The sequence below is a fragment of the Anguilla rostrata genome, chromosome 17 (genome assembly GCF_018555375.3).
Source record: "Anguilla rostrata isolate EN2019 chromosome 17, ASM1855537v3, whole genome shotgun sequence".
NCBI classification, from domain to species: Eukaryota; Metazoa; Chordata; class Actinopteri; order Anguilliformes; family Anguillidae; genus Anguilla; species Anguilla rostrata.
Window position 1 is genome coordinate 7,367,166 of NC_057949.1, and position 27,890 is coordinate 7,395,055.

At 45.7% G+C, this 27,890-nt stretch overlaps 1 protein-coding gene across 3 annotated transcripts; it reads left to right on the forward strand.

The window, feature by feature from the left end:
* The first annotated feature begins 979 nt into the window (after positions 1-979).
* Positions 980-27,615, forward strand: cpt1a2b (carnitine palmitoyltransferase 1A2b). Of its 3 annotated transcripts, none has more exons than XM_064314933.1 (19): positions 980-1,105; positions 9,030-9,172; positions 9,806-9,945; positions 11,211-11,382; positions 11,706-11,807; positions 12,220-12,357; positions 12,463-12,540; positions 13,038-13,145; positions 15,155-15,242; positions 15,810-16,005; positions 17,419-17,607; positions 17,714-17,819; positions 18,289-18,405; positions 20,861-21,025; positions 21,584-21,712; positions 22,257-22,412; positions 22,916-23,029; positions 24,821-24,913; positions 25,960-27,615. In XM_064314933.1, the coding sequence occupies exons 2-19, from the start codon at positions 9,032-9,034 to the stop codon at positions 26,083-26,085; spliced, it is 2,358 nt and encodes a 785-aa protein (XP_064171003.1). In that variant the 5' UTR covers positions 980-1,105; positions 9,030-9,031; the 3' UTR covers positions 26,086-27,615. The 3 variants fall into 3 exon arrangements, with proteins under 3 accessions (XP_064171003.1, XP_064171002.1, XP_064171004.1); XM_064314932.1 differs by having other exon boundaries at positions 991-1,154; XM_064314934.1 differs by lacking the exons at positions 980-1,105; positions 9,030-9,172; positions 9,806-9,945 and adding an exon at positions 10,589-10,628.
* Positions 27,616-27,890: the final 275 nt, after the last annotated feature.

The window sequence follows — 27,890 nt, forward strand, 5'->3', positions numbered from 1 at the left end:
AGATTAGGTCTGAATAGTGTTCACCGTGTGAACTAAACTGTGTTCTTGGCTAGAAATAGCTGTACAAAATAAGTATTGTACCTTACTGAACCTGTGTTTAGCAGTTGTCTATGACCATGAAATGCACTTTTTGTACGTCGCTTTGGATAAAAGCGTCTGCCAAATAAATGTAATGTAATGTAATGTAATGTAAGATATGAATTTCAAGTTCACTTTGTGCTTGGCTGCTCTCTACTGAACTCATGTACTATTATGCCCGCGTATAGCGTTTGGTTAGTCCACGTAATAAATAATGACCAAATCTTACTGTACAGTATAAAATAGCCTATAAGTCGCTTTCAGGATTAAAAAATCTTTTAAATTCTCAGCTGAATAAAACAAACGTATTTGTACTGTTGTACTTGGACAATTGTACTGTTTTGAAATAGCTACAAAAACATATTTCACTTAAAACCACGAGAAAATTCTCAGGTTTCAATGATGCATACTCTATGCATTATTTGGTCATTTAATAAATAACGTCCATTTACACTAGCTTCACACTGCACTACCGTGGTAGTTATTGGCGGTACATCAAAATACACCTGAGCAGTATTGCAAAACTATAATATAAAGCACAGGTAAAATATTCTTGTCTTTTTTTAGTGTTTTCTATTAGTTATATATATTTTATAACACAACCGTGGAAGTACCGGTTGGATGTTAGACTAGAATAGTTGTTCTCTTAAAATAAAGTAACCAAATAGAGTAGCCTACGTTTGAATTACCACGCTCTAAAAATTGTCTCGTAAATGTTAAATATTATACCAAATTCCACTTAATAATACTAATATTTTCTTACATAATTGTTTTTAAATTGCCACAGGCTACACTGACACTAGAACACTAACATCTGTGAATGGAAGAATTTTTCTGTTTAGGTTTGTGTGTGACGTCTTCAATGTCACGTGATTACGTCCCGTTTGTCACTATAGAATCTGAAGCTCCACCCGCCAACTGCACTTGAACATTACAGTCCGCCTGCACGGGCTTTGATCCCGGCGGATACCCTCGGACACAGCCTGAGCCAGCAGATCTAAGGGGAGACCAGCCTGGTTTCGTTCGGGTACTCCATACCTTCTTATATCATAATCGACATTTCCACGAATTTTCAGGTATTCGCTTGAAAATGGCAAAACGTATTTGCTTTTCCATCACTGGTTGCGTGTGAGGTGTTTATCTTTCTTCATGCTTGAACTATTGCCTACATTTTGTGTGTAGGTGTGGTTTTAGGGCATGGCAACGTAAACGTCCAAGATGCTTGAGTCATTTTGATTCACGAGGTATTAGTACATTATTCGTAGGCTGTGTTAATAACAAGGAAGCATGCATGCTTATTGAGTCTAATGTGTGGATATTATAGTTGTACTGTATGTATACTGTGTTTAAGAGCCATAGGCTAGGTTGCCTCTATATGATATCGAGAATGCTGTACATTATGTAGCTAGTTGCATATTAATTGTTCGCGCGTCGACGCGGTAAGCGAGTGCAATCATTGTGCTGTTTTGGAATAATACCTCAATAATACCTTTTTAATAGCCTGAAATTAATGGCTAAGTGGTATCAAGTACAATATCTGCATCATTTTTGTCCTTACAACTTTTTAAATTATAAAGCTGCCATAAGAATATTAATTGCACGTTTAGTCTATGCTGAGATTTAAGTGTTACAAAACAAGTGTAAAAATAAAGGAAACACAAGTTTAGTTTTTCTGTTGATTTCATCTTGCTAAAATCAGGGGGAACCCCAAAATCAGTATATTTAGACTTAAATATTGTGTGCCGTATCATTCGGTTGATCCGACTACTCCAGTAAGGCAAAGTTCATCGCCGCGGTTTAATGCGACCCACCCAACTCGTTTGACAAAATTCTTCGTTTGAGGAAATATCAGCCCAATATATTATGCTTCAAATGTATCCAGCAGATGCAAAGTCTATACTTTTAGAGAGGAGCATATGCATATTTTGACTTTGGGCTTCTTTATTGATGGATGTGGGAATGTCCCACGCGCTAACAAGCAAACCTCGATTACATACCAATTATGTTTTGGTTATGGTTGTAACTCATAATTAGTTTGCATAGTTTGAGCGGCGGTTGTCTATTTCAACTATGAACCTTTGATATAGTGTCGTGTTTTTTTCCATTGTTGGTGGCTCGTTTTCATCAGTAATGTCTATTAATTAACGTGAACCCACGTTTTTTTCTCTTATGACTTTAGGCCTGCTCAGCTTTGGGGTCATTCTCAGAGCAAACACCCTCAGGCAGAAATGCACATGCGTACAAATGATATTTTGCATATCATTCCGCACTTTTCTTGACCACGTGTAAAATAATATGGTACTGATTCGTTGAAAATATATCTGGATATAAACATTCTCAGGTTTAATATGTGACTTGCGTCTGTTATTTAGTGTCTTGGGTATTTTTATACAACTGCTCTCATGCAAATGCCCCTTCCTGGGTCGTCTGAGTTCACTTTTTTTGGATGCAAGTTATTCTGTTGACAACAAACATTTGGAAAGTTTTTTCTCGAGCTGTCGGTAGTCTGCGACAAGGTAGAGCAAGTTCTTGTGACTTTTTTTTTCTATGGCAGACCTGTTTGGTTGCATTTTATAGTCTTCATTGGCTCCATTACCATCTCTCTCACCCTGACAGCGGGCATGTTCTTTTTGCTAGGCACCTATTCAGTTTAACAGCACAGAAATGTAGATATTGTTTAACTTGTTTTTATATAGTTTTCCCCCGTATATGAACCACCCTAACGCTTGTTAATTATGCTATGAAAGGCAACCCAAGGTCCCTTTCTCTGTAGTCTACATCTTTAATGTACTGAGGTTGACAACTTTATGTCCACGCACAGAAAGCAGATTCATATTACCTCTCAAGGAAATTACAAAATATTTTTATCGCAGCTACACTCATGACATGCAGAGAACTGACAAATAAAGGAAACACCAACCACAATGTCCTGATCTGTGAAGCTCTCAATCCAACTATAATATCTTGCTCTGTGAAGGATAATTAACCAGAAGTTGGAGAGATCTTGGCTGATGTGTGAATCTCATACAAATGGAAAATTCACAGTCTGGGGAATCTTAATTGCCTAGTTCAGGTATATTTCCTGTTGCATACCTGTTGTTTTGGAATTTAAAGCATTGCCCATTTGTGGAACAGAAATGTGCAGTAAAGTGCCCGAGGGTGTAACTGAGGAGTGTATATCAGTGGTGGAAGAGCCAAGAAAATGTCCGGTAGTTCCTGTAGTGCAGTCTGGCACTGGGCTCCATATTCACTGAGCAATCAGATGTATAGATGCGATCCGGTATGGTAAACAATTGGCTCTGATATGGGCTGATGTAAGTTTTCATTACATTTAACTGTAAGCTTGCACATGAAATTTCATGGAATAACATATGGACCCGGACCTGTCTGTGTAGGTTTTAAGATGGGAGACAGTTACTGGGAAAAGTTTGCAGAGCGAGATAATGGATAAATGTTAACCCTATCCACTGTGGCCCCCTAGTGGTGGGATGTTTGACGTCCCAATTTTTTTATAGCGGCACGACTGAGCTCCAGGTGCTGGGGGCCTGGAAGCTGTGTGTTTACCTGTGGATCATTCACATCGGCGGGACACTTGTTCATCAGTGAAAATGAATGAACACAGGTTGAGACCAGTGAATGGTTTAAAGGGAAGGTTTCCGCCCTCTCTGTTTTCAGCTCAGTGACTGTCAGGAAGTGAGCTCATTGGTGAAATCAGGTGCTGTAGTGCATGGGCAGTGCAAATGCTTGCAGACACCGCGGTCCCCAGTACCTGTTGTTGAGTAGTGCTGATATTTCTCTGAACCGGTCCAAAGTGAATGGGGTTAAAAATGTCTTTGTATAACGTTGGTTGGGAGGTTTGTCTTGCTTTAGGGAATGGAGGAAAACCAAATTGAGTTTTGTGACCCTGCTGCCAGAGGCTTTAGTCACTGGCATGCAGTCTATGTGCAGCTTATACTGGAAGTGCCTGAAGGCAGGAGGTAATTTACATACAGACAAAAATGAAAAGGGTCCAAGGATGGGCCCTTGATGTTCTGTGGAACAAATATATGTAGAGGGAGGAAAGGAAAGAGAGAGAGAGATGGAGAGAATTATGCCATTACCCTTTACTTGTTAACATTCATAAAAGAGCATTCAAATTTTGGATTAATCTTAAACAAAGAACCAAATTTCCTCCAATATAAGGCCTTCCTATCCCATGAGCTAAGCCCCAATAGAAGTCCTTTCAGTCAGCCGGCTCTGAAACTATCGAACCAAGCAAATAGCAACACTAACTATGACCAGTTTCAGCCGAGCACTGCTTCAATTAAAATCAACCAATGAATAAATTAAACAAAAGATTCTTATTTGGAACATTGGGAGATAACGACAAAACTACAAAACAAACTAGATTGTTATAATATGCTAAAAAGAAATTACGAATTGGCAGAATATCTCTTCACTGCCAGAGATATGAAGCAGAGACAGATCCTTACCAAATACAGACTAAGTGATCATAGCCTAGCCATTGAAACAGGAAGACACAAACAAACCTGGCACCCCAAACAGGAGAAGATATGTGATCACTGTGAGATAGATGAGGTTGAGACAGAAGTACACTTCCTGCTACACTGCAACAAATATGCTGAAATTCACAATAATACATCCAAATTTTGCCACACTTCCGGATGAACAATAATCTAATCCTAGTGGATGAAGGACACACAGCCCCACTAACTGTGCTGTATGTGACAACCTGTCACCAACACAGAAGCACAATGACTGTCGACACCAGCAGTTAATTATTTACATACTGTGCACTAGATGGCACAAATATGGCAGTATGTTAATGTTTCTGTTTATTTCATGTATGTGAATAGTGTATGCATATTAGTTTACAGGTGATATAGTTGATTTTATTATTATTATTATTATTATTATTATTATTATTATTAATAATAATGATAATAATCTATTTTTGGTTATTACTGTTGTTCTTTGTGTGGCAGGCTCATGGGTGTGGGGATTCCACGTCACCAATTCGATAACTAAACACGCACACGAAACACAACTGGAGTGCAATTGGGTGATTTATTAGGGAAAATTTTCACAAGGAGGGAAAGGGGGAAATTTAGCAACCAATCCAAAGTCCACAATCCGTTCTCGTTGTCCTTTTTCCATATTCCAGGGGTAATCCAAAAAAACCAGGTCCTTAGCCAAAACAGTTCGGTACACAGCAGGGTTTGTCAAACAGTCTAGGTCACAGCGGGTAATCACACAGATATTTTAGCTTTCTCTCACTCTCCGCACTTTCCCTCACGGTACTTTGCACTGTTTGTGCAACCCACTTCCCTTTTTATCCCCATGCACTTAATGGCTTAATGAAGCCCAGGCTTGCCTCGTTGGGGCAGGAAGTCCATATAAGGCTCGGGGGTGGAGCCAGCGGGCTGCAACGTATCTGCCCTCAATTACCGCTCCCCTCACCTCTCCCTGCCATCTGCCACATTTGTAACTCTTGTTTTGGCAACACTGCATGTCACGCCGATGAAGCACCTTGAGATGCAGTGGTTATTTTCTGTGCTAGCTGTCAGGTGAAAAATGTGCGCTGTGTGTTGTGAGTGGAGCTCATACTGCAGGCTGTTCCCAGTAACACAGAAAGTCCGGTTAGGCGGTTGAGACAATAGGCCTATCCCGCCACACCTCTTCGGTACATTACCTTGTAAGAAGGCGGGTGTAAGCCTCCCTGTACACACACTGACTCAGCGTACCGGTGTTACAAGCTCCTGGGCCCTCATGCACTGCAGTGAATGAACTGAAACTATGCACAGGATATACAGTAGTCATGCAGTAGCCTAATGCTCTTACAGTTTTAGAGGTCCAGGTAACTGGAATCAAATTGTGGCTATATTCCATATTATGGGCAGCAGTGTAGTATAATGCGGAAGGAGTTGGTCTTGTAACCTAAAGGTCGCAGGTTCAAGTCCCCGTTAGGACACTGCCGTTGTACCCTTGAGCAAGGTACTTAACCTGCATTGCCTCAGTATATATCCAGCTGTATAAATGGATAAAAGTTGTGTAAGTCGCTCTGGATAAGAGTGTCTGCTAAATGCCTGTAATGTAATGTATTCCCCAGAAGTGACAACTCATTGTCTTCTTAACATTTCTTTCAAGTTTGTAATCCAGTTATAACCATTGTTGGAAATAAACACTATTAGATTATTGTGACCTGCTCAGCAGACAAGGACAGGGTGGGCGTGTATCCTGCGCTCATTAATATTCATATTCATGACGTGTCACACGTAAACCAAAAATGAAATAAAGCAACCTAAACTAGGCTTTACCATCGTATAGTTGAACCTGACGATCGTTCAGCGTGTTGTAACGTTGTAACGCTGATCTACTGTGCACTAACATTACTCTCCAGCAGTCTCAAGCTCCAGACATTTCACCCGAATAAAGGAAGTCTTTCATTCCACGTCTAAGCTTGAAAGCTATTTAATCGTCGCTAGCTAACGGTAGGCCTACTTACCGATCCACCGCATTCTGTGACATGTTCCAGGCGTAAATGGGCGTGGCACATACTAACTGAGTGGGTTATGGTAATATTGCTGTGCCCTTGGGCTCCAGAAATAAAACCAATTTCTTGTAGATCTCTTCATTTTCGTGAAAAGAAAAAAGCATATTGCTTTTTCTGCATCCAGAGACGGGGCAATGCTGAGGCATTTTCAACTTCAACTTCAGCTTGCCTTACTCACAAAAGTGACTTGTGCATAATTTACATATTACAAATGGAAAAGATTTCACTGGACTTAACACCCAGTTAACCCCGCCCACTGAAAACATGGCATTTGGCAAAGGGGGAAAGCCAGCCAATTTCGGCACAGACTCTTATGTTTTTTTTGTTCCAAGAATCATTTTAAAACATCCCCCAGCTGTTTGTGAATGAAAAAAAGTATCTTTAAAGTCACTGCATTTCACCATATCACAAAATCAACTTCTTGTTGTATTCTGAGCCAATCAAAGGCCCACGATTTCGGTTGCTAATTGACAAAAATTACTCGGATGGCAACTAAGTACCTCGGTGGATCCTGGTACTCAGGAGTTCTGAACTAGTCCTTTCGATATCTTAACTGACGGGTGGGTGATGAGTTTGTTTCCATGGCAATGAGCTGCACAAATCACTACAAAAACACTCAGGTATCAAAAACAAAAAAGAATGAAAAGACTGAAAATGAACAAGGAAGTAGTGTCAGTCGGACACTCATTTTAAATACCTATTTTCCTTTTGAAGTGTTTATCATGAGAATCTTCATTGTTATTTTTATTAGGAGAAACATTATCTACTATAGTAGCATATGTTCATTCTTTTGCTTGTTATGAGTCTTTAGCATTTTATTAGAAACCAAAATGAATGAATGGACTTTTAATAAAACAGTAATTAAAAATAGAAGAAGCCATGCAATTTTATATTAAAACAATGTGATAAGGAGAAATCAAGAGGCTGTTTCTCGCTGTACTAATTTCTCATAGAGAGAGAGAGAGAGGAATGGCAGAGAGGGGAGAGAGAGAAGAGGAGGAGGGAAAGAGAGAGAAATAAAGAGGGGGGAGAGAGAGGAGGAGGGACAGTGACAGAGAGAGGGGCAGCGGGAAAGAGAGAAACCACTGTTGTCCCTATGAGAGCTCCACTGTGTGTAGTGTAACTTTAGCTTGGTAATATAGACCCAATGAAGGGGGTCAGTCATGCATTCAGAGAGAGAGAGAGAGAGAGAGAGAAAGAGTGACAGAGGGAGAGAGAGAATTGAAAGATTAACTCGTGCACACGAAAAGAACATTCAGAAATTAAATTTCATCAACCAACAGTCCCAAACAAATAAAAATAAAAGAAAATAAAAATGATTAATAAACAAAAAACAGAAAGTCAAAAAGAAAGACACAACAAATCATCTTGAACTGTACAAAGCACATTACCTTAGCCCCAAATAAGCAAGAGAGAGAGAGAGAGAGAGTGAGAGAGAGAGAGAGGGAGAGAGAGAGAGAGATTGGCGCTGTTAATGCACTGGGCCCTCGTTTGTGTGCGTGTGCTGAGGAGAGGTGTAGCTAAGCGATGTGCGGCTGTGGCTGGGAATTCTCCCTCTCACTCGGCGTCGGTGCGGAATATCGTCCAGGCATTCCTCTCCGTGCCCTCTCGCCCCCTCACCCCCTCGCCCACGCCGCGCTCTCCCTGCGCGTGAATGGACAATGCCCCGCAGCGGCGGTCCTGGCGCAGGCCGGATAAACGGCGAAACGTGCCGCCTCCGTCCCCCTTCTTTTTCACGCGGAGTATCCCAGAATGCACCTGGCGCTCTGGAGCTAGCCTGCGCTACACTGTTAGCAATGCAGAACTAGCAGGGCGGGTGTCGCTTAAACCAACACCTGAGCCAGCTAACAAATCGCCACGGGCGAGGCTCGGGTCACAGAGCGACCCAGTTGGCAGCGAAGTTGGCGTGAGTGCAGAGCCGCTCCCTGTTTGTAAAACTGGAGAGAACTCCCCCGCCGGTGTGTCCTCCTGAGTAGTGAGACGCCTCCATACATTTTTTGGGCCATTTGAAATGGCTTCGCTGGGACAGGGCTTCTCACAGAGCTGGTAGGCATGTGGAGGGGGCCACTGCTATCACAACTGGTAACTCATTGAATGTTGGATGACTTGTTTTGTTCCTGTGTCTCAGAAACGGTGTACACTGTAGGCTAATGTGCTACTCACTGTATCACAGAAATGGTGTACGTTAAAGGCTAACGTGCTACTTGCTGTGCCGCAGAAATGGTGTAGCCCGTGGGCTAACGTGCTACTTCCTGTGCTGCAGAAGTGATCTAGCCTGTAGGCTTACGTGCCAGTTGCCGTACCACAGAAATGGTGTGGCCTGTAGGCTAACGTGCTACTTCCTGTACCACAGAAACGGTGTAGCCTGTAGGCTAACGTGCTAATTCTTGTGCTGTAGACATGGCGGAGGCGCACCAGGCAGTCGCGTTCCAGTTCACCATCACTCCAGAGGGCATCGACTTGCAGCTTTCCCATGAGGCCCTCAGACAAGTGTACCTCTCCGGACTGCGGTCCTGGAGGAAGAGATTCATCCGCATGAGGGTAAGTACTGTGTGTGTATGTGTGCGTATGTGTGCGTGTGTGTGTGTGTGTGTGTGTGATGGCATGTCCATCCCTGTTCTCCTGGCTCTTTGTCTCTGAATGTCTCACTCTTGTGTCGGCGGGTATGTGGAGTGCATAGAGAGGACCAGGGTAAATAGTCCTCTGTGCCCGCAGGCATGTGCATTCTGTATTGATTTTGCAAACCGCTGTCATTACTGTGGGTGTAGCTGGAAGGAACGTTTCCCTCCCTTACCTCCTTCGTGTTTGTGTAATCAATCCCACAACAGGGATATGAGGTAATTAACATTTTTCCAAAACATAAACGGAACCTGAAGGACTTGTGTTTGCCGGTGCAGGTGTGGGAAGTGCCTTTACATTACAGGCATTTAGGAGACGCTCTTATCCAGAGTGACTTACACACCATTACATAGCATTACATACATTGTATCCATACAGCTGGATATATACTGAAGCAATGCGGGTTAAGTACTTTGCTCAAGGGTGCAACATCAGTGTCCTACTCAGGAATTGAACCTGTGACCTTTAGGTTATAAGACTAGTTCCTTACCCATTACACTACACTGCTGCCCCAGTGCTGTTAGCTGAGCCGCGTTTTTCTCCGTCTCTCCTCAGAACAGCGTGATCTCCGGAGTGTACCCCGCCAGCCCGTACTCCTGGCTGTTCGTGGTCGTCGCCATTTTGGCGACCATGTACACGCGCTCGGACCCCTCCATGGGCCTCATCTCGAAAATCCAGGAGCACCTGCCCGTGAGGTAAAAGCCATCCCTCCCATCGATTGGTTCGCTCTGCGTTTGGGTTTTTAATGCCACGTCCTCCTCCCCAAGCCTCCCCAAGCCCCCCCCCCCCCCCGCTGTTTCCCCTAATAGTCAGGTTTTTATTGCCGCTCTTTACCACACCCTCCGCTATCGATTTGGGGGAGCCAGACAAGTACGTGCTCTCCTTCCAAGCACGTGCTGTCACCCGCCTCTTACATACCAGACCACGTAGCCCATCCATTTACTGGAAACAGTGCCTTAACATGAGCCACGCCCTGTGTCTTTTTTAAAATGGCGATTTCAATTCATGTACTACTTCAGTTATATTTGTTATTCGTTGTATTTGTTCTTATTTCTATTGTATTTGTACTTTACAGTGGCTTTGGGTTTGCTATGCCTTCTCTTTCTGTATTCCTATCTGTTCTGTGACCTCACAGTGTCCCCGTTTTGTGGAATGTAACTGCGACGTACAGTCAGGAGCCCCTGTATGATATTAAAGACATATTGATATATTAAGATAAAAACTTATTAGAAGCTGTGAAACTCATTTGTGGAAAAAATAAATTCACTGGGTCCATTTCTGTCTCACTCTTTCTTTCTCCTATCTCTCTTTCTGCTCCATCTGTCTTTCAGTGAGAATGTGCTTTGGGAAGTACTCTGGTAGTATTAATGATACTAATGTAAGTATTATTATTAGTATTACTTTGGCAATGCTGTACGTGTGTGGTCATGGTAGTAAAGCATATTTGAATTTGATTTTAATCACCGCCTGACCCAGTACACGGGGTCAGATGGTGAGATATCTTGAATATCAAATTATGAATCTGTGACTGTTACTCCATTTTAGGATTGTGTTATGTTTGCAATTGTATGGGTGCTTTGGTAACATTGTCATGCCAATAAAGTAATTTCAGTTTGAGTCCAAGGATATTGACAGTCTGTCTCTACCTCCTTCTCTCTTTCTCTCTTTTCCTCTCGTTCTTTCCCTCTCTCTCCACCCCTCTCAGTCTCTCACCTTCTCTCTCTCCCTCCCTTCAGTAAGTTGATGCTTGTTTACCTCTCTCTTTCTCTCTTAAATTCAGTTCTATAATACTATAATATTGGCATGACTGAATGGGACAATATTGCCAAAGTATAACATAGAAAAAAGACACAAGACATCAGTAGAACTGCAATCCCTCAACATGCAGAGTCAGATGGTTAGGGTTAGGGTTAGTATATGTATTTATCTCTCTCTCCCTCTCTCTCTCCCTCCCTGTCAGCGAATCGCTCAGCGTGCAGAGTCAGATGGTGGTGTTGGCAGTGCTGTTTGGAACTCTGATCTGGTTCTCCTTCATCTTGGCCATGCGCTTGTTCCTGAAGATGCTGCTCTCCTATCACCGCTGGATTTTCGAACTGCACGGCAAGGTCTCCGTCACCACCAAAATCTGGGCGGTGAGTCTCTTCAGACCCTCACACTGTACACTTCCTGTTCAGACCCTCACACCGTACACTTCCTGTTCAGACCCTCACACCGTACACTTCCTGTTCAGACCCTCACACCGTACACTTCCTGTTCAGAATCTCATACCGTACACATCCAGTTCAGAAACAATCACTTAACTAAAATATGACTGGCAGCATGTGTATACATAAAAACGTACACGTGTGTATATGCTTAAACGTCCATTGTAGAATAGATTAGTGATGTAGTGCGGAGTCAGAGGTGTGTATATATTTGCAAGCTCTCTCTGTCTCTCTCTCTCTCTCGCTGTCAGGTGCTGATCAAACTCTTGTCAGGAAGAGAGCCCTTGCTCTACAGTTACCAGTCCTCTCTTCCAAACCTGCCTGTTCCTGCCGTCAAGGACACAGTCAGAAGGGTGAGTCAGGAGCAGGACATTGCCTTCAGAGGAGCTCCACCAATCGTAGAATTTGTTGGTAACAACAATTTGAACAAAGCTGTTGGTAATTGGTGGATACTCTCTGTCTATTTCCTGGCTAATAACAGAAATAAAAAAATAAGTGTAAGTCATCTTTTGCATAGATACCAGAGTGAAGTTTCGCCAATCGTGGACAGTCATTGGTGGGTCCTTTTTGGCTATACTTGTGTGAAGCCTTAGGATATGAAGGCAGTATAGCCAGAGGTTATCCACCAATAACTGTTTTCGGTGTTCTGTTTGTTGTAAATAACACACTCTGTGATTGGTGGAGAGCTACTCTCTGGTTTCTATGTGAGAAGTAAGGACTCTCTCCACTCTCCCCTCTCTCCCCCTCTCCTCTCCCCTCTCTCAGTTCCTGGAGTCCGTGCGCCCACTCATGAGTGCCACAGAGTTCCAGCGCATGACCGCTCTGGCTGCGCAGTTCGAGAGCAGCCTGGGCAGCCGGCTGCAGTGGTACCTCAAGCTCAAGGCGCTCTGGGCGTCCAACTACGTGAGTGATTAACCGTATTTCACGCGCCGAACACGCTAGCTGCAGCGCTGTGTGCTTAAAATGGCGTGTCGCCGTCCTGACCTTCGGTCTGCCCGCCCCCCTCAGGTCAGCGACTGGTGGGAGGAGTACGTCTACCTCAGAGGAAGAAGCCCCATCATGGTGAACAGCAACTACTACGGCATGGTACGAGCTGCGCGCATACCCACCAGCAGGGAGAGCAGCTGTGTTATGAGTCATGTACCGACACACGCACATGCACACACGCGCTCACTCACTCACTGACTCACTCAATCATTCACTCATTCACTCACTCGCTCATTCAATCATTCACTCATTCACTCACGCTCACTCACTGACTCACTCACACTCACTCACTCACAAACTCACTCACTCAATCATTCACTCATTCAATCACACTCACTCACTCTCTCACTCACTCACTCCCTCACACACACACATACTCACTCACCCAGCTAGTCACTCTCTCACTCACTCACTCACACTTACTCACTCAAACTAACTAATTCTCAAATTCAAATATAGCGACGCTAGGTATTGCATGTGTAATTTGCATAATGATATCAGCACAGTCAAAGTGAAACTTTAATACGTAGAAATAAAAGTTGTATTTATAATGACCTCTCTCTCGCTCTCTATCTCCCCCCCCCCTTCTTTCTCAGGACTTCCTGTATGTGACCCCCACTCCCATCCAGGCAGCCAGGGCAGGGAACGCTATCAAGGCCTTTCTGCTGTACAGGAGGAGAATAAACTTGGAGGAGATGAAGCCTGTGAGTTCTCCTCCAGTGCTGTGGCATTGTGGGTAATGTAGTACTATTACACTACTGATCCACTGGAGATAGCCTCACCTGCCAGGCTCTGAACCTTATGGTATTGCGAACCTGAATGGTCCGACGTGAGATGATTCTGCCCCGCTACACGGGGTGCATTTGCCAGTGATCTGATGACCGCTTCGTTGAAGCCTGATCTCGAGTGGACTGGACTCCAAATGGAGGTCATGATTCAAGCCGCACTGGCTAAAACCGGCTAAAACCGGTCCGATGGCAGAGAGGCCAATCAGAGAGCCGATAGCGTGGCGTTTCGGAGATAAGCAGGCCATTGTGCCATTGTTCCGGACGCTGCTGTTCACCCGCAGCTCAGGTGTCTCCGAGGCCCTCTGGAATGCTGCCCTTCAGGGTTGGGAGCGGAGACTGTGGATTTTTACGGGTCTGCTGCCTGTAATCATGCCATGTTTGCCCAACATTCCTCCCTCAGCACGATTTCAAAAGGGCCGTGTTTACAGTTTTTCTCGATTGCTAACACATTGAAACTGGTTCTTTTAGCAAAAACTCCCAAATTATTACTTCAGTTCTCAGAGGACCAACACATCTCTCAAAACTATAAACACTTTTCACTTGTTTTAACACATGCTGAAAATTGTTAAACTTTTTCTGCAAATCTCTACAAACAAATGCTCTCATGAATCGCTGGTTACACACTGTGCTCATGCAACAAACACTAGTAGTCAAAACAAAGTCATCACAACCTAAACTCAGGTAACACACCTTTCTCTAGGTGCAAACACTTGGCAGCAAAATTGTTTACACACCGGTCACAATCTCTGGATCAGTAAATAGGGCCACAGTTTGCGTCTGTGTGCTTTTGAACAATGGGTCCTCAAAATGGACAAGCTGTCCAAAGATCAGGAAGACAAAGGTGACAAAGAGGCAGGAGACAATTTGTCCCAGACGAAATATGTTCCACCTTGACCATGTGCTGGTGCATGGTATGATGATGAGGGAAGCTGGACAGAGAGTTCAGCCAAACTTGAATTGTTTCACAGTGGCATCCATTGTCCATACTTTCAGACAAGAAAACAGGTACTATAATTTACTGTAATGTTACATATTGTATCTGCTGTACTACTGTGAGAGGATATGCTGTCTATGTAATGTTGAAGTGTATTTACAGACTATATGTTCTTTAGATTTTATTGCTGTTTTTGTTTATAGTGCTGCATATACTCCTACTCCTTTTATGAATGCTACTCTCCTTTGAAAATACTACATTTTTTTGTTCCTTCAACTGTGTTGTGGTTACTGTACAGTACTTTTCACTCAGCATCACTTTTCAGTACTACAGATAAAATATTTGGAAATTTGCACACTCCCTCATTTGTTAGTAGTGTAACATTGCAAAGATCAAAATCTGAAAACCATAAAATAAGTAGAATAACCAGGAGAAAATAACTCCTTACACACTGCTATAAAAGGTTTTTGCAGTAGTGCTTTGAATTTATCTCACTGGTGTGTTATGGGTAATCTACATTGTCTGCGTTTTCGATGGCTTGTGTGTGCCATTTGAAGGCAAAGTTTAATTTTGATGGAAGAGTATATGTTTTTGAGAAGATAATTTGAGTTTGGCATGGATGTTTGAGGTTTGTGCTGATTGGTGTGTAGTTTTGGGATTGTGTTAATAGTTCTGAGAAAAAAAGGGAATTGTTTCATTAAATGTGTCTTAGCAATCAAAAAAAACTGTAAACATCAGACGGCTTGTTCCACTATTTCTGTCTTGGTAAACATCCTGTTATATCAACTAATCTGTACATTTTCATTAGCCGATTTGTTGCTGCCCGGAGTTCACGCTCTGGCAATTTTCATATCGCTAGCCAGTGAAATCAAATATAAATAAACCGCAAGATTTGGTTTGTTTCCACAAATATGTTAAAGCCTTCACTCTCTCTTGCTCTCTCCCTCTCTCTTCCTCTCTTTCTCTCTCTCTCTCTCTCTCTCTCTCTCAGAGTCGTATTCCAGGCACTGTTATTCCTCTGTGTGCTGCTCAGTGTGAGAGGATGTTCAACACCACGCGCATCCCAGGAGTGGAGACCGGTAATACACAGTAACGGCACAGCAACCACACAGCAACCATACAGCAACCACTCAGCAACCACTCAGTGACCATACAGCAACCGCACAGCAACCACTCAGTGACCATACAGCAACCGCACAGCAACCACTCAGTGACCATACAGCACGACAGCACACCAGACAACAGCAACCACCAGCGACCAACAGCAACCATGCACACCAGCAACCACTCAGTGACCATACAGCAACCACACAGCAACCATACAACAACCGCACAGCAACCATACAACAACCGCACAGCAACCACTCAGTGACCATACAGCAACCGCACAGCAACCACTCAGTGACCATACAGCAACCATACAGCAACCACTCAGCAACCACTCAGTGACCACACAGCAACCATACAGCAACCACTCAGCAACCACTCAGTGACCATACAGCAACCACACAGCAACCATACAACAACCGCACAGCAACCATACAACAACCGCACAGCAACCACTCAGTGACCATACAGCAACCGCACAGCAACCATACAACAACCACACAGGAACCATAGAACAACCCCGCGCTTCTCTCCGTCAGACACCCTGCTGCACTGGAAGGACAGCGACTACGTGGCGGTCTACCACAGGGGGCGCTATTTCAAGCTGGGGGTGTACCGGGCCGGGAGGCTCCTGTCGCCCAGAGAGCTGGAGTTCCAGATCCAGAGGATTCTGGATGATCCCTCGCCCCCCGCCCCCGGAGAGGAGAAACTGGGGGCCCTGACTGCAGGGGACAGGTGAGCCACCGAGGGACAGGTGTGTGAGAGAGATTCCGGTGTCAGGTCGGGTGGTGGTACCGGTGGGACAAGGTGGTTATTTAGGTATCAGGACACAGTCAGGTCAGACAGAGACAGGTTTATGGACAGGCATGGTCAGGTGACGCATAGAAATGACTGCCTGGCCAGGTATGGTCAGGTGATGCATAGAGATGGCCGTCTGGCCAGGTACGGTCAGGTGACACATAGAGATGGCCGTCTGGTCAGGTGATGCATAGAGACGACTGTCTGGCCAGGTATGGTCAGGTGACACATAGAGATGACCGTCTGGCCAGGTACGGTCAGCTAACACATGGAGATGACCGTCTGACCAGGTGATGCATAGAGACGACTGTCTGGCCAGGTACGGTCAGCTGACACATGGAGATGACCATCTGGCCAGGTACGTTCAGGTACTACAGAGGAGGATATGAACAGGTAGGGCTCGGGGACACAGAGACAGAGCTAGCTACCGCTAAGCGAGTTAGCAAGGCAGGTACAGACAGGTGCAGCTGGAGAGATGGAGGCAGACACAGTATGGGCTTTCCCTGATTTCCTGGTCTGTTTCTGCTGTTTGCTTTCGGCTCAGCAGGTAGCGGTGTGCGCTTTTTATTTCCTAACAGATAGCGGTTTTTTGCTGACCGCTATCAGTGCTTCAGCAGCTGTGCATTACAGGCATTTAACAGCATCTCTTATCCAGACTGGCTTTCAGAGCTTTTAATGTAACCTGGCGCAACTCGTCTGGAACTCACCCACGCTGATATTATCAGCACATTTCCCAGAATAGCTTCCTGTGTGTATTGCACCTCTTCATGCTATGTAAATATAACTCTTTATAAGAGGACGGATACGGAATAAGAACAGTGAGGGTAAGTAGTACCCGGCTCAAACATACAACTCCCCTGGAAATCAGGGCTGTAACCTTAAGGTTGCATGCCCAGCTCTCTAACCATTGCGCTACACTGCCAGCGCTAGCTGAGTGTAAATCCAGCAGGAAGCACACAGGGCTTGAGTAAGCCCAGCTCTCTAACCATTACACTACACTGCTAGCGCTAGCTAAGTGTAAATCCAGCTCGACGCACATAGGGCTTGAGTAAGCCCAGCTCTCTAACCATTACACTACACTGCTAGCGCTAGCTAAGTGTAAATCCAGCTTGACGCACATAGGGCTTGAGTAAGCCCAGCTTTCTAACCATTACACTACACTGCCAGCGCTAGCTAAGTGTAACCAGCTTGCGACTAGGCTAGTAAGCCCAGCTTTCTAACCATTACACTACACTGCCAGCGCTAGCTAAGTGTTGATATACACTTGTAGCTCCGTGTAAGAGAAGCGCTGTGATTATTTTATTATTAATATTGTGAATATTAATAGTAATAATCTGCCATCTTACCCAGGGAGCCCTGGGCCCAGGCGAGGAAGCAGTTCTTCGGCGCCGGGGTGAACAAGCGGTCTCTGGACTGCATCGAGAAAGCGGCCTTCTTCGTCACGCTGGACGACGAGGAGCAAGGCATGATGGGAGACAACCCTGCCGGGAACCTGGACGCGTACGCCAAGTGCCTCCTGCACGGGAAGTGCTACGACAGGTAGGCACGGGGGAGGGGTACGGGGAAGGGCTTGGCTTTGGTTGTGGGGGTCACATGGTCACATGAGCGGTAACGGTCACCTGTGTGTCTTTCTTGTCTCGGCCAGGTGGTTTGATAAGTCCTTCTCCCTGGTGGTGTTCAAGAACGGGAAGAACGGTCTGAACGCCGAGCACTCCTGGGCCGACGCCCCGACGGTGGCCCACCTGTGGGAGGTGAGGTGTGGGAAGCGGGTTTGGAGGGTTTGGAGGGTTTGGAGGGTTTGGGGCTTTGGGGGGGGGCACGTCTGCCTGTCAGTCCTCGGCTGGAGGACCGTGTTAATGGAAGTGTTCCAGATTTGACTGCATTTGCAACTGCAGAATTTACACATGGCTACTTCACAGTAAGAACTAAAGCATACAGAGATACATAACAGATATAAACTATTTCATCCATAAAGCTCATTAATAGTAAATAACTATGTACAGCCGCAGCCAGTTATGATGATCGGTTAATAACCCTTCCCATGATGCCTTGTGCACATGATATTAGAGATTTTGTATGTGATGTAAGAAGCAGTTTTTTATTCATGGTTGTCAGTTGTTTTTTTATTTCTGAAGGTCTGTGAGCTGTGCTTGAATGTACGTAGACGCGTCCTGGGGGATGATGGGATTCATTTTCTCTTTACTTCCCGCCTCTGTGCAGTACGTCCTGGCCACAGACACCTTCCAGCTGGGGTACGACGGGGAGGGCCACTGCAAGGGAGAGCTAGATCGCACCCTGCCCCCTCCACAGAAGCTGGGCTGGGACATTCCCCCCGAGGTGAGCCAGGGTCACTCTGCATCTGTGGATCTGTTACGGAAAAAAAACATTGTGATTTAAAACACAAGTTGTTTTCAAAACTGCGTTTAACTGTGGCTTTCGTTCCCGCGCCAGTAATCATCTAGGTAGTATGTACTTGTTTCTAGCATATAGTCTGTACTCTGTCTGTAACAGTTATAGTCCTAGTCCGTACTCTGTGTCTGTAACAGATATAGTCCGTACTGTGTCACTACTGTATCACTAGCTGTTAACCTGACCCTTCCTTAGCTGGTGTTGATAGGCTGCAGTGAGTTGACTGCTCTGCTCTGGTTTGAGGCAGTGCTTTTAAAATCAGAGGCATCAGGAAAAGCTGCTCAGCTGAAAAAGCCTCCTTCCTTTTACAATCTGGTGCACACTGGGAATGAGAATTCCGAGGGATTTCACTCCAGGGTCGTGTCCGAATCAGCGCACTTGCCTACTATTGAGCATTCAACTTGAGTGTACTCAATAGAAGGCAGGCGCGCAGATTGGGACAGGGCCCAGGATGTGGCGGGAGTGCGATGGGGCGGATTGGGGCGATGCTGAAAGCACAGGGTGAGTGTTGGGTGTGTGAGTGTTGGGTGTGTGAGTGTTGGGTGTGTGAGTGCTCGGTGTGTGAGTGTTGGGTGTGTGAGTGCTCGGTGTGTGAGTGCTCGGTGTGTGAGTGCTCGTGTGTGAGTGTTGGGTGTGTGAGTGCTCGGTGTGTGAGTGCTCGGTGTGTGAGTGTTGGGTGTGTTAGTGCTCGGTGTGTGAGTGTTGGGTGTGTTAGTGCTCGGTGTGTGAGTGTTGGGTGTGTGAGTGTTGGGTGTTTAGGCTCAGGAGTGTTGGGTGTGAGTATTGGTGCGTGTGAGTGCTCATGTGTGAGTGCTCGGTGTGTGATGCTTTGGGTTTGAGTGTTGGGTGTGTGAGTGCTCGGTGTGTGAGTGCTCGGGTTGTGAGTTGGGTGTGTGAGTCTGGGTGGTGTGCCGGTGTGTGAGTGTTGGGTGTGTGAGTGTTTGGTGTGTGAGTGTTGGGTGTGTGAATGTTCGGTGTGTGAGTGTTGGGTGTGTGAGTGCTCGGTGTGTGAGTGTTGGGTGTGTGAGTGTTGGGTGTGTGAGTGTTTGGTGTGTGAGTCTGCGCTTGAGGAGCACCTGGGCACTTCTCCCCTTTATTGCGAGTGCAGACAGGCTCGCTGTGCCTCAGCGTTCCAGTCTTTACCTCACGCCTGTCTCTCTTTCTCTTTCTCATTTTCTCTCTCTCCCTCTCTGTCTTTCTGTCTCTCTGTCTGTCTCTCTCTCTGCTTACTCTTTCTGTCTCTCTGTCTGTCTCTCTCTCTACTTACTCTTTCTGTCTCTCCACCTTTCTCTTTTGTTCTCTCTGTCTCTCTTTCTCTTTCTATCTCTATCTTTCTGTATCTGCCTCTCTCTTTCTTTCTCGGTCTCGCTGTCTCTCTCTGTCTCTCTATCTTTTTCTTTCGTTCTTGCTGTCTCTCTCTCTCTACTTTCTCTTTCTCTCACTTTCTCTTCCTCCTGTGGAGCACTTGAGCATGTGTTGCTTTTGAGAAACACACATTTGTGTGCAGTTTGAGAAACAGGTGAACGGTGCAGATCAGTCGGACTGTCCCAGCACTGGCCAGAGATGGGACGGTCTCAGCCCCCCCCCCCCTTCCCACAGGGGAAGTGGCTCAGCTTCCTTTGGGGTTTTGCAACAGAGCCGTTTATGTTCTTGCACAAGGTTTGCCTGTGATTTCTGGTCATTTCTTCAGTTTTCTGGGGATTTCTGGTCATTTCTTCAGTTTTCTGGGTTTTGTTTGGCTGTAGATGACAGTGCAAAAGTGATATAGAGGATCTCTGGCCTGTGAAAAGTCTCTGTCCTCTCTCTCCTCGTCTCTTGGTGGCCACATGGTGGGGAGCAGACAACGATCAGTCTGGGTCCCTCTGTCCCGGTCAGCAGCACCGTGGTGGGGAGCAGACAGCGCTCGGTCTGGGTCCCTCTGTCCCGGTCAGCAGCACCGTGGTGGGGAGCAGACAGCGCTCGGTCTGGGTCCCTCTGTCCCAGTCAGCAGCACCATGGCGCTCGGTCTGGGTCCCTCTGTCCCGGTCAGCAGCACCGTGGTGGGGAGCAGACAGCGCTCGGTCTGGGTCCCTCTGTCCCGGTCAGCAGCACCGTGGTGGGGAGCAGACAGCGCTCGGTCTGGGTCCCTCTGTCCCGGTCAGCAGCACCGTGGTGGGGAGCAGACAGCGCTCGGTCTGGGTCCCTCTGTCCCGGTCAGCAGCACCGTGGTGGGGAGCAGACAGCGCTCGGTCTGGGTCCCTCTGTCCCGGTCAGCAGCACCGTGGTGGGGAGCAGACAGCGCTCGGTCTGGGTCAGCAGCACCATGGTGGGGAGTGAGCAGCGCTCGGTCTGGGTCGGGGTGTTTTTTACTGAGGTCTCTGTCGTCCCTCTGTCTGTGTCTCAGTGTGAGGAGCAGGTGTCCCGGTCCCTCGCGGTGGCCCAGACGCTGGCGGACGACGTGGACTTCCACATAGTCCCGTTCCGGGACTTTGGGAAGGGGCAGGTGAAGAAGCACAGGATCAGCCCCGACGCGTTCATACAGCTGGCCCTGCAGCTGGCCTATTACAGGGTGAGCCAGCAGGGGGCGCTCCTGTCCCCTCCTGCTTATGTTACTGGGTCATTTTGAAATCATACTGTGAAATCAAAATCATAATTTTCTATTGTTATATTGCACATAATGAGATTTGAAATGAGTTATATTATTCTTATTATGCCCACCGATAGGAGTATTTGGTATTTGTCATCAAATGTTGGTCTCCTAAGCAACGTGGCAATTTGCATTTCAGCCAATCAGCAGGGTGTCCGTTTAGTCAGCTGCCAATCAGAAGTCTATTTGAAATGAATTTCTTTGCAGCACAGACACCCCATGCCAGACCTTCAGCTCTGGCATTTTGAACACGCTTGCTTTAAATCGAAAGGGAATATTATTATTTTCTTGTTTGAGAAAAGTAAGTGCACGCCTTTGTCTTGTGGCTTGTTGAGTTTAGCGATCATGTGTAAGAAACAAGCGATTGAACAGGGGTGTTTAAGGGGAGAGCACAGCGTCCATTTACGCGGCCTGGACCGGACTGGAATGTTATTGTTCCGTTTATTTAAATGACTTTCACCCCCCCTCCCCCCCCCCCAGGACAGAGGAATGTTCTGCCTGACCTACGAGGCGTCTATGACCCGTCTGTTCAGGGAAGGGCGCACCGAGACGGTCCGCTCCTGTTCCAACGAGAGCTGCGCGTTTGTGAAAGCTCTGGAGAGCGGGGAGGTGAGAGCTGAGCGCTCAGCGCGTTTGTTAAATCATGGAATGGAAATTACAGCAGAAGGCTGGGCGGTACAAGACACTGCTCATGGCACCTGCACTAAAGATTGTACCGCAATAAAATTAATTTCTGCCTTATTCCAGGTTTTGTCCGTTTTTGCCGTGAATGTCGTAGGGAACAAATAAAGAGGGAACAAAAACAAAAACACGTGGCTAGCTGTACACTGAGATCTCATAAGCAGTTGTTGACAATTCCACAAACACACTTGGTACATTTTCCACCTTCCCCTCTCATGTTTATTGGTGTCTCTAAGGACATAATTCAGTAGAGATTATGCAATTCTGAAATAAGCAGCCGGTGGTGCCATGTGACCATTAAAAGCAAGAATGTGTCTAATGGGATTTCCACACCACGTCTTTCACACAATTCTAGATGGCTGTAGATGTGCTCCTCAGATACTTCAGGGTTTTTCCCCCCCTCTGTCTTTAATGACTCATAAGTATGCTTCGCCTTTAACTGCTCTTACATGCTCTGTCCTCTGTCTCCCAGGACACGGAAGTATGTAAGCGGCTACTCCGATTGGCCGCTGAGAAGCACCAGAACCTCTACCGATTGGCCATGACAGGATCTGGCGTTGACAGGCACCTCTTCTGCCTCTATGTGGTCTCCAAATACCTGGGAGTGGACTCTCCTTTCCTTAAAGAGGTGAGAAGGATTTTCTGAACCGCTTAACTTCACAAAGCGAATGCGTCTCTGTTCGTTTGCACAGTCCACAACATTGATATCGCAAAGCAGTTGAGGGAGGTCACAGTTTTGTCTTGTGATAAGAGTTGATAAGTGAGTGCACGTGCCTGCACGTGCATTGTCAAATAAAAAAAAATTAAAAAGTTGCCATTGTTTCCCAAGATAACCTTTTTACAGAGTTGAGCAATAAAGTAAGACTAATCGCAACAATAAGACTGTAGTCTGTAGGGTAAATATAAAAATAGATGAGGAAGATTTTAACGTACAGTCATAGTACACAGGCAGCTCAGAAAAACAATTCCATATTGCCTAAAACAGGCTTTGACAAAATCAAGTTGTGGGAGCAACATTTTTTATTTTCCTGAGGGAGCATTACAGTATTTATGTATGTATATGTTTATGGGTTTACTGTAATAGCCTGTAGAGATTGCTCCACATGTCTGACTCCTTGCTCTGATTGGCAGGTGCTGGCAGAACCGTGGAGGCTGTCCACCAGTCAGACCCCCGTCCAGCAGGTGGAGCTGTTTGACCTGGTCAACCATCCGGAGTACATCTCCTGCGGAGGAGGCTTCGGCCCCGTCAGTACCTGAGCCTCCCTTCCTCCGTCTCTCTTTCCCACTCTTCCTGTATTCTTTGGCTTGCGTTATGGCCGTTAAAAATGTTTTCAAACTGTACGTATCCAGGTAGTGTCTTTATTGGTTTCAGATTCTCATAACAACCAAAACACATTCCTTTAAAAGCCAAAAAGTCATCAAGGAAAATCACGTGTGAAAATTGTGAACAAAATTATAGACAAAATTTCAACATGATGGAAAACCCCATTCTTGATTTAGAACCAGTTCTCTATTACAGGGATGGGGAAATCTAAGTGGGGAAATCTAAGTGGGTCAGGAATGCAAGGGATTGTTCAGCCAATCAGATACAGGGAGGAATGATAAGGAGATGAAATGAAGAAAGAGATTTTATTTGCAGAATGTGGTCAGGACTCTGGAGTTAACACCTGTATTTTTTCAAGAAATACAAGGGCATCTTCTCTGATCTCAGGCCTCCTATCAAGATACTAACTAAGCGCACACCTACATAGCTTCAGCAGTTAGCCATGAGAAGGGTACAGGGTGGCATGGCTGCTTAGCTTCAGCAGTTAGCCATGAGAAGGGTACAGGGTGGCATGGCTGCTTAGCTTCAGCAGTTAGCCATGAGAAGGCTACAGGGTGGCATGGCTGCTTAGCTTCAGCAGTTAGACATGAGAAGGGTACAGGGTGCTATGGCTGCTTAGCTTCAGCAGTTAGACATGAGAAGGGTACAGGGTGCTATGGCTGCTTAGCTTCAGCAGTTAGCCATGAGAAGGGTACAGGGTGGTATGGCTGCTTAGCTTCAGCAGTTAGACATGAGAAGGGTACAGGGTGGCATGGCTGCTTAGCTTCAGCAGTTAGACATGAGAAGGGTACAGGGTGCTATGGCTGCTTAGCTTCAGCAGTTAGACATGAGAAGGGTACAGGGTGGCATGGCTGCTTAGCTTCAGCAGTTAGACATGAGAAGGGTACAGGGTGCTATGGCTGCTTAGCTTCAGCAGTTAGACATGAGAAGGGTACAGGGTGCTATGGCTGCTTAGCTTCAGCAGTTAGACATGAGAAGGGTACAGGGTGCTATGGCTGCTTAGCTTCAGCAGTTAGACATGAGAAGGGTACAGGGTGGCATGGCTGCTTAGCTTCAGCAGTTAGACATGAGAAGGGTACAGGGTGGCATGGCTGCTTAGCTTCAGCAGTTAGCCATGAGAAGGGTACAGGGTGGCATGGCTGCTTAGCTTCAGCAGTTAGACATGAGAAGGGTACAGGGTGGCATGGCTGCTTAGCTTCAGCAGTTAGACATGAGAAGGGTACAGGGTGGTATGGCTGCTTAGCTTCAGCAGTTAGACATGAGAAGGGTACAGGGAGGCATGGCTGCTTAGCTTCAGCAGTTACCCATGAGAAGCGTACAGGGAGGCATGGCTGCTTAGCTTCAGCAGTTAGCCATGAGAAGCGTACAGGGTGGTGTGGCTGCTTAGCTTCAGCAGTTAGCCATGAGAAGGGTACAGGGTGGCATGGCTGCTTAGCTTCAGCAGTTAGACATGAGAAGGGTACAGGGTGGTGTGGCTGCTTAGCTTCAGCAGTTAGCCATGAGAAGGGTACAGGGTGGCATGGCTGCTTAGCTTCAGCAGTTAGACATGAGAAGGGTACAGGGTGGTATGGCTGCTTAGCTTCAGCAGTTAGTCATTTTGGAAATCTCAGTATCGTCATTTTTAAGATTTCAACATCGCCTTAAATCGCGTCTTTAAACCATCGATGTCGTCTCTGAAGCGTCACTGTCGTCTGTCTGTGCGTCCGTCTCAGGTGGCGGACGATGGGTATGGAGTGTCCTACATCATCGTGGCAGAGGACATGCTCAACTTCCACGTCTCCTGCAAGCACTCCTGCGCGCAGACCGTGAGTGAGCCGCCGATCTCTCGCAGACACCGGAGCACTGACGCAGCGAAGAAGCACGCGATAGCACGATAGCACGCGCGCGCGCGCGCTGGCACGGGAAATCTCATTCAGTCTGAGATTAACAAAGTACACTGTATGACCAAAAGTAACTGGACACCCCTTGGTCTGGGGCTGCTGTTCATGGTTTGGGCTAGGCCCCTTAGTTTCCCCTAGTGAAGGCAAATCTTAATGCTACAGCATGCCGTCACATTCTAGACGATTCTGTGCTTCTCCAACGGTTTGGGGAAGGCCCTTTCCTGTTTCAGCATGACACTGCACCCGAGCACACAGCGAGGTCCATATAGAGATGGTTTTGTCAAGAACGGTGTGGAAGAACTTGACTGCAAGGAGCCCTGACCTAAAGCCCATCCTACACCTTTAGGATCAGTTGGAAAGCCAACTGCGAGCCAGGCCTAATCGTCCAATCAGTCCCCAAATTCACTAATGCTCATCTGGCTGAATGGAGGAAAACCCCCGTAGCAATGCTCCAACATCTAGTATAAAGCCTTCCCAGAAGAGTGGAGGCTGTTATAGCAGCAAAGGGTCGACCAACTCCATGTTAATGCCCATAATTTTGGATGAGATGTTGAATGTCAGGTGTCCACGTACTTTTGTCCGTGCAGTGCATGCGTATCTAGTTCAGAAAGTGTGCGGTATGCTTTCTTCCTCTTTGAAGTAGTACGATGAATATCTAGAGTAAAATTGTGTAAACATCCAATGTCTTTGCACTGGATTATCTAGTGCCGGTTCGCTCAGAACAGGCAAAACCAGGTGTTTTTAAGTAAAAATGCTCAGTTACTAACGCTTAACGATTTCTATATTTTTAAAACATCTGACGGTGCCCGATAAATAATTAGTCAAATGTCATTACAGAGGCGTCGTGTTTTTCTGTGGTTGAACTGGCCATGTAGCCGTATAGCTTTAGCCCCGGCTCGTAGGTTTCTTACACTAGGCCCGTGTGTGAGAGAGCCTGTACCCCGAGCCCTGACTCTGCCCTGTATCTTCAGGACGCTCGCCGCTTTGGAGCCCATATCAGACAAGCTCTGCAGGATCTCCTCTCTCTGCTGAACACCGACAGGAAGGAGCAGGTCGGAGCAGCCAAAGCCCCAGAGACCGACAAAAAGACACACTGAGCGACCTTTGGGAAACGGGGTGCCGAGTCATCGAGGCAGATATTATACTCAGATATTATTATATTAATGCCAGACCAATGCAATGACGTGACTTACTCTCATTATCACATTGTTAACTCTGCAAATTGTGAAGATTGCTATTTATTTGTCGGATTTGCATCCTATAATCGTTTTGTTTTTGATGTTCAGGAGCTTGTGCTTGCGGAGAATGTGGGTGGAATGACGTCAGAGGGTGAAGAGGTATTAACAAGACTGTAATATGGTACAGATGTGGTGAGCAGTGGCGTAGTGTTTGTGTTTAAGGGGGATTTGGGTTTTGAGTGTTTCTCCACCTTCGTCTGTGTCTCTGGCAGTAATGTTACACTGTTGAGTTGCACTTGCCAGAACTTCCCCCAGTGTAAAGATTGTTGTGGAGAAACAAAAGAAACGAACAAGATTTCTGAGTTTAAGTGCTGTCAGAACTGTAAATTGTAACTGAAATTGTTATTCTTAACTTTTTATGTTTAATTATTGATTCTTGTTTCATCTTGCACTGATAAAATACCGATCATGTACCAATCAAAATATATGGTATTGACGTAGTAATCTACTTGATTGTATGGCTGTGGAATTGTAGAATTTGGGGACCGCGTGGACAAAGGTGTGTAGTTGTTGCTGACAAATCACCTTTCGTTGTGCTTTCGTTTAAAAAAAAATGATATGCTGTTTACAAATACAAGGGCATTGCTCTGTTCTAGTATACACGCTACTTGTTGATTGAAAAGGCTTCTCTATTTTGGTCTTATTGGTTGAAAAATGGCACAGTAGCTCTTGGGTCCAGTCCGTGGAACCTCATACAAGCTCCCCGTACAGATGACCGGTCGTAATATTAGGCCACAGAGACGTTGTATTTAAGTGTGTCCTCATTCTGCATGGGTCATTAGAGCTACATCAGTGTGCGGCAGTGCAGTATACCAGCATTTTATAGCACACAGGCCAGCTAAGATGTGTCTTGACTGAGTTGGTTATCAAGTGCACTGGAATGGCATCTCTGTAGCTGGACATTGTTTCCATGACTCAGGACTTCTGTACCAATTTGAACAGGCCAAGTACCTGCACTGTGTCGTGTGAGCGTTCTTGTATAACCAGGAACAGTTATTTCAGGGAAAACTTGTCTTTTTTTTCCTATATCATGCAACTGAAACAAAACAATGCAAGATTTTTATTGGAAGGGTTTTTATTTTTAAGTTTGGGGTTTTAATCTGTTTATTTGTGCATACAGCCGTCTGGAGATAAGTATCACAAAAATAACTAATAACACGATGCCTGTAACTGATCACGTACATTCTTTTCATGTATTTCTGTTTGTCTCTCCTTTTCCCGATTCCAATTCAACCTTTGTACTGTTGATTTTTAGCGGGTGCTACAACACATTCTATTAAAAACCTCTAACTTTATAATGCTGCTTTTATTTATTTTTACAGTAATACCGGAATTGGAAAAACTATTAAATACGTATATATGTTTGTACAAATAAACTGGATCCACTGACTCCTGGCTTTCTGTGTATGTGCTTCTCACAGTCATATAAAAACTGCAAAAAACAGAACTAAATGGAATAATTATTGTCCAGCATTACACAACAAAGGACAAGTTATGAAGAAAAATAAATTTATATCACAGGCGTTTAGCAGACACTCTTATCCAGGGTGACTTACACAACTATTTACATTGTATCCAATTATACAGCTGGATATATACTGAAGCAACGCGGGTTAAATATCTTGCTCACGGGTACAACGGTAGTGTACCTTCCTACCCAGGAA

Excerpts from the sequence above, each read along its gene's own strand:
- cpt1a2b (XM_064314933.1), top strand. The coding sequence starts at position 9,032 with ATGGCGGAGGCGCACCAGGCAGTCGCGTTCCAGTTCACCATCACTCCA. Across the intron at positions 9,173-9,805 it reads AGAGATTCATCCGCATGAGG|AACAGCGTGATCTCCGGAGT; the intron begins GTAAGTACTGTG and ends GTCTCTCCTCAG. Across the intron at positions 18,406-20,860 it reads GCTGGGACATTCCCCCCGAG|TGTGAGGAGCAGGTGTCCCG; the intron begins GTGAGCCAGGGT and ends TCTGTGTCTCAG.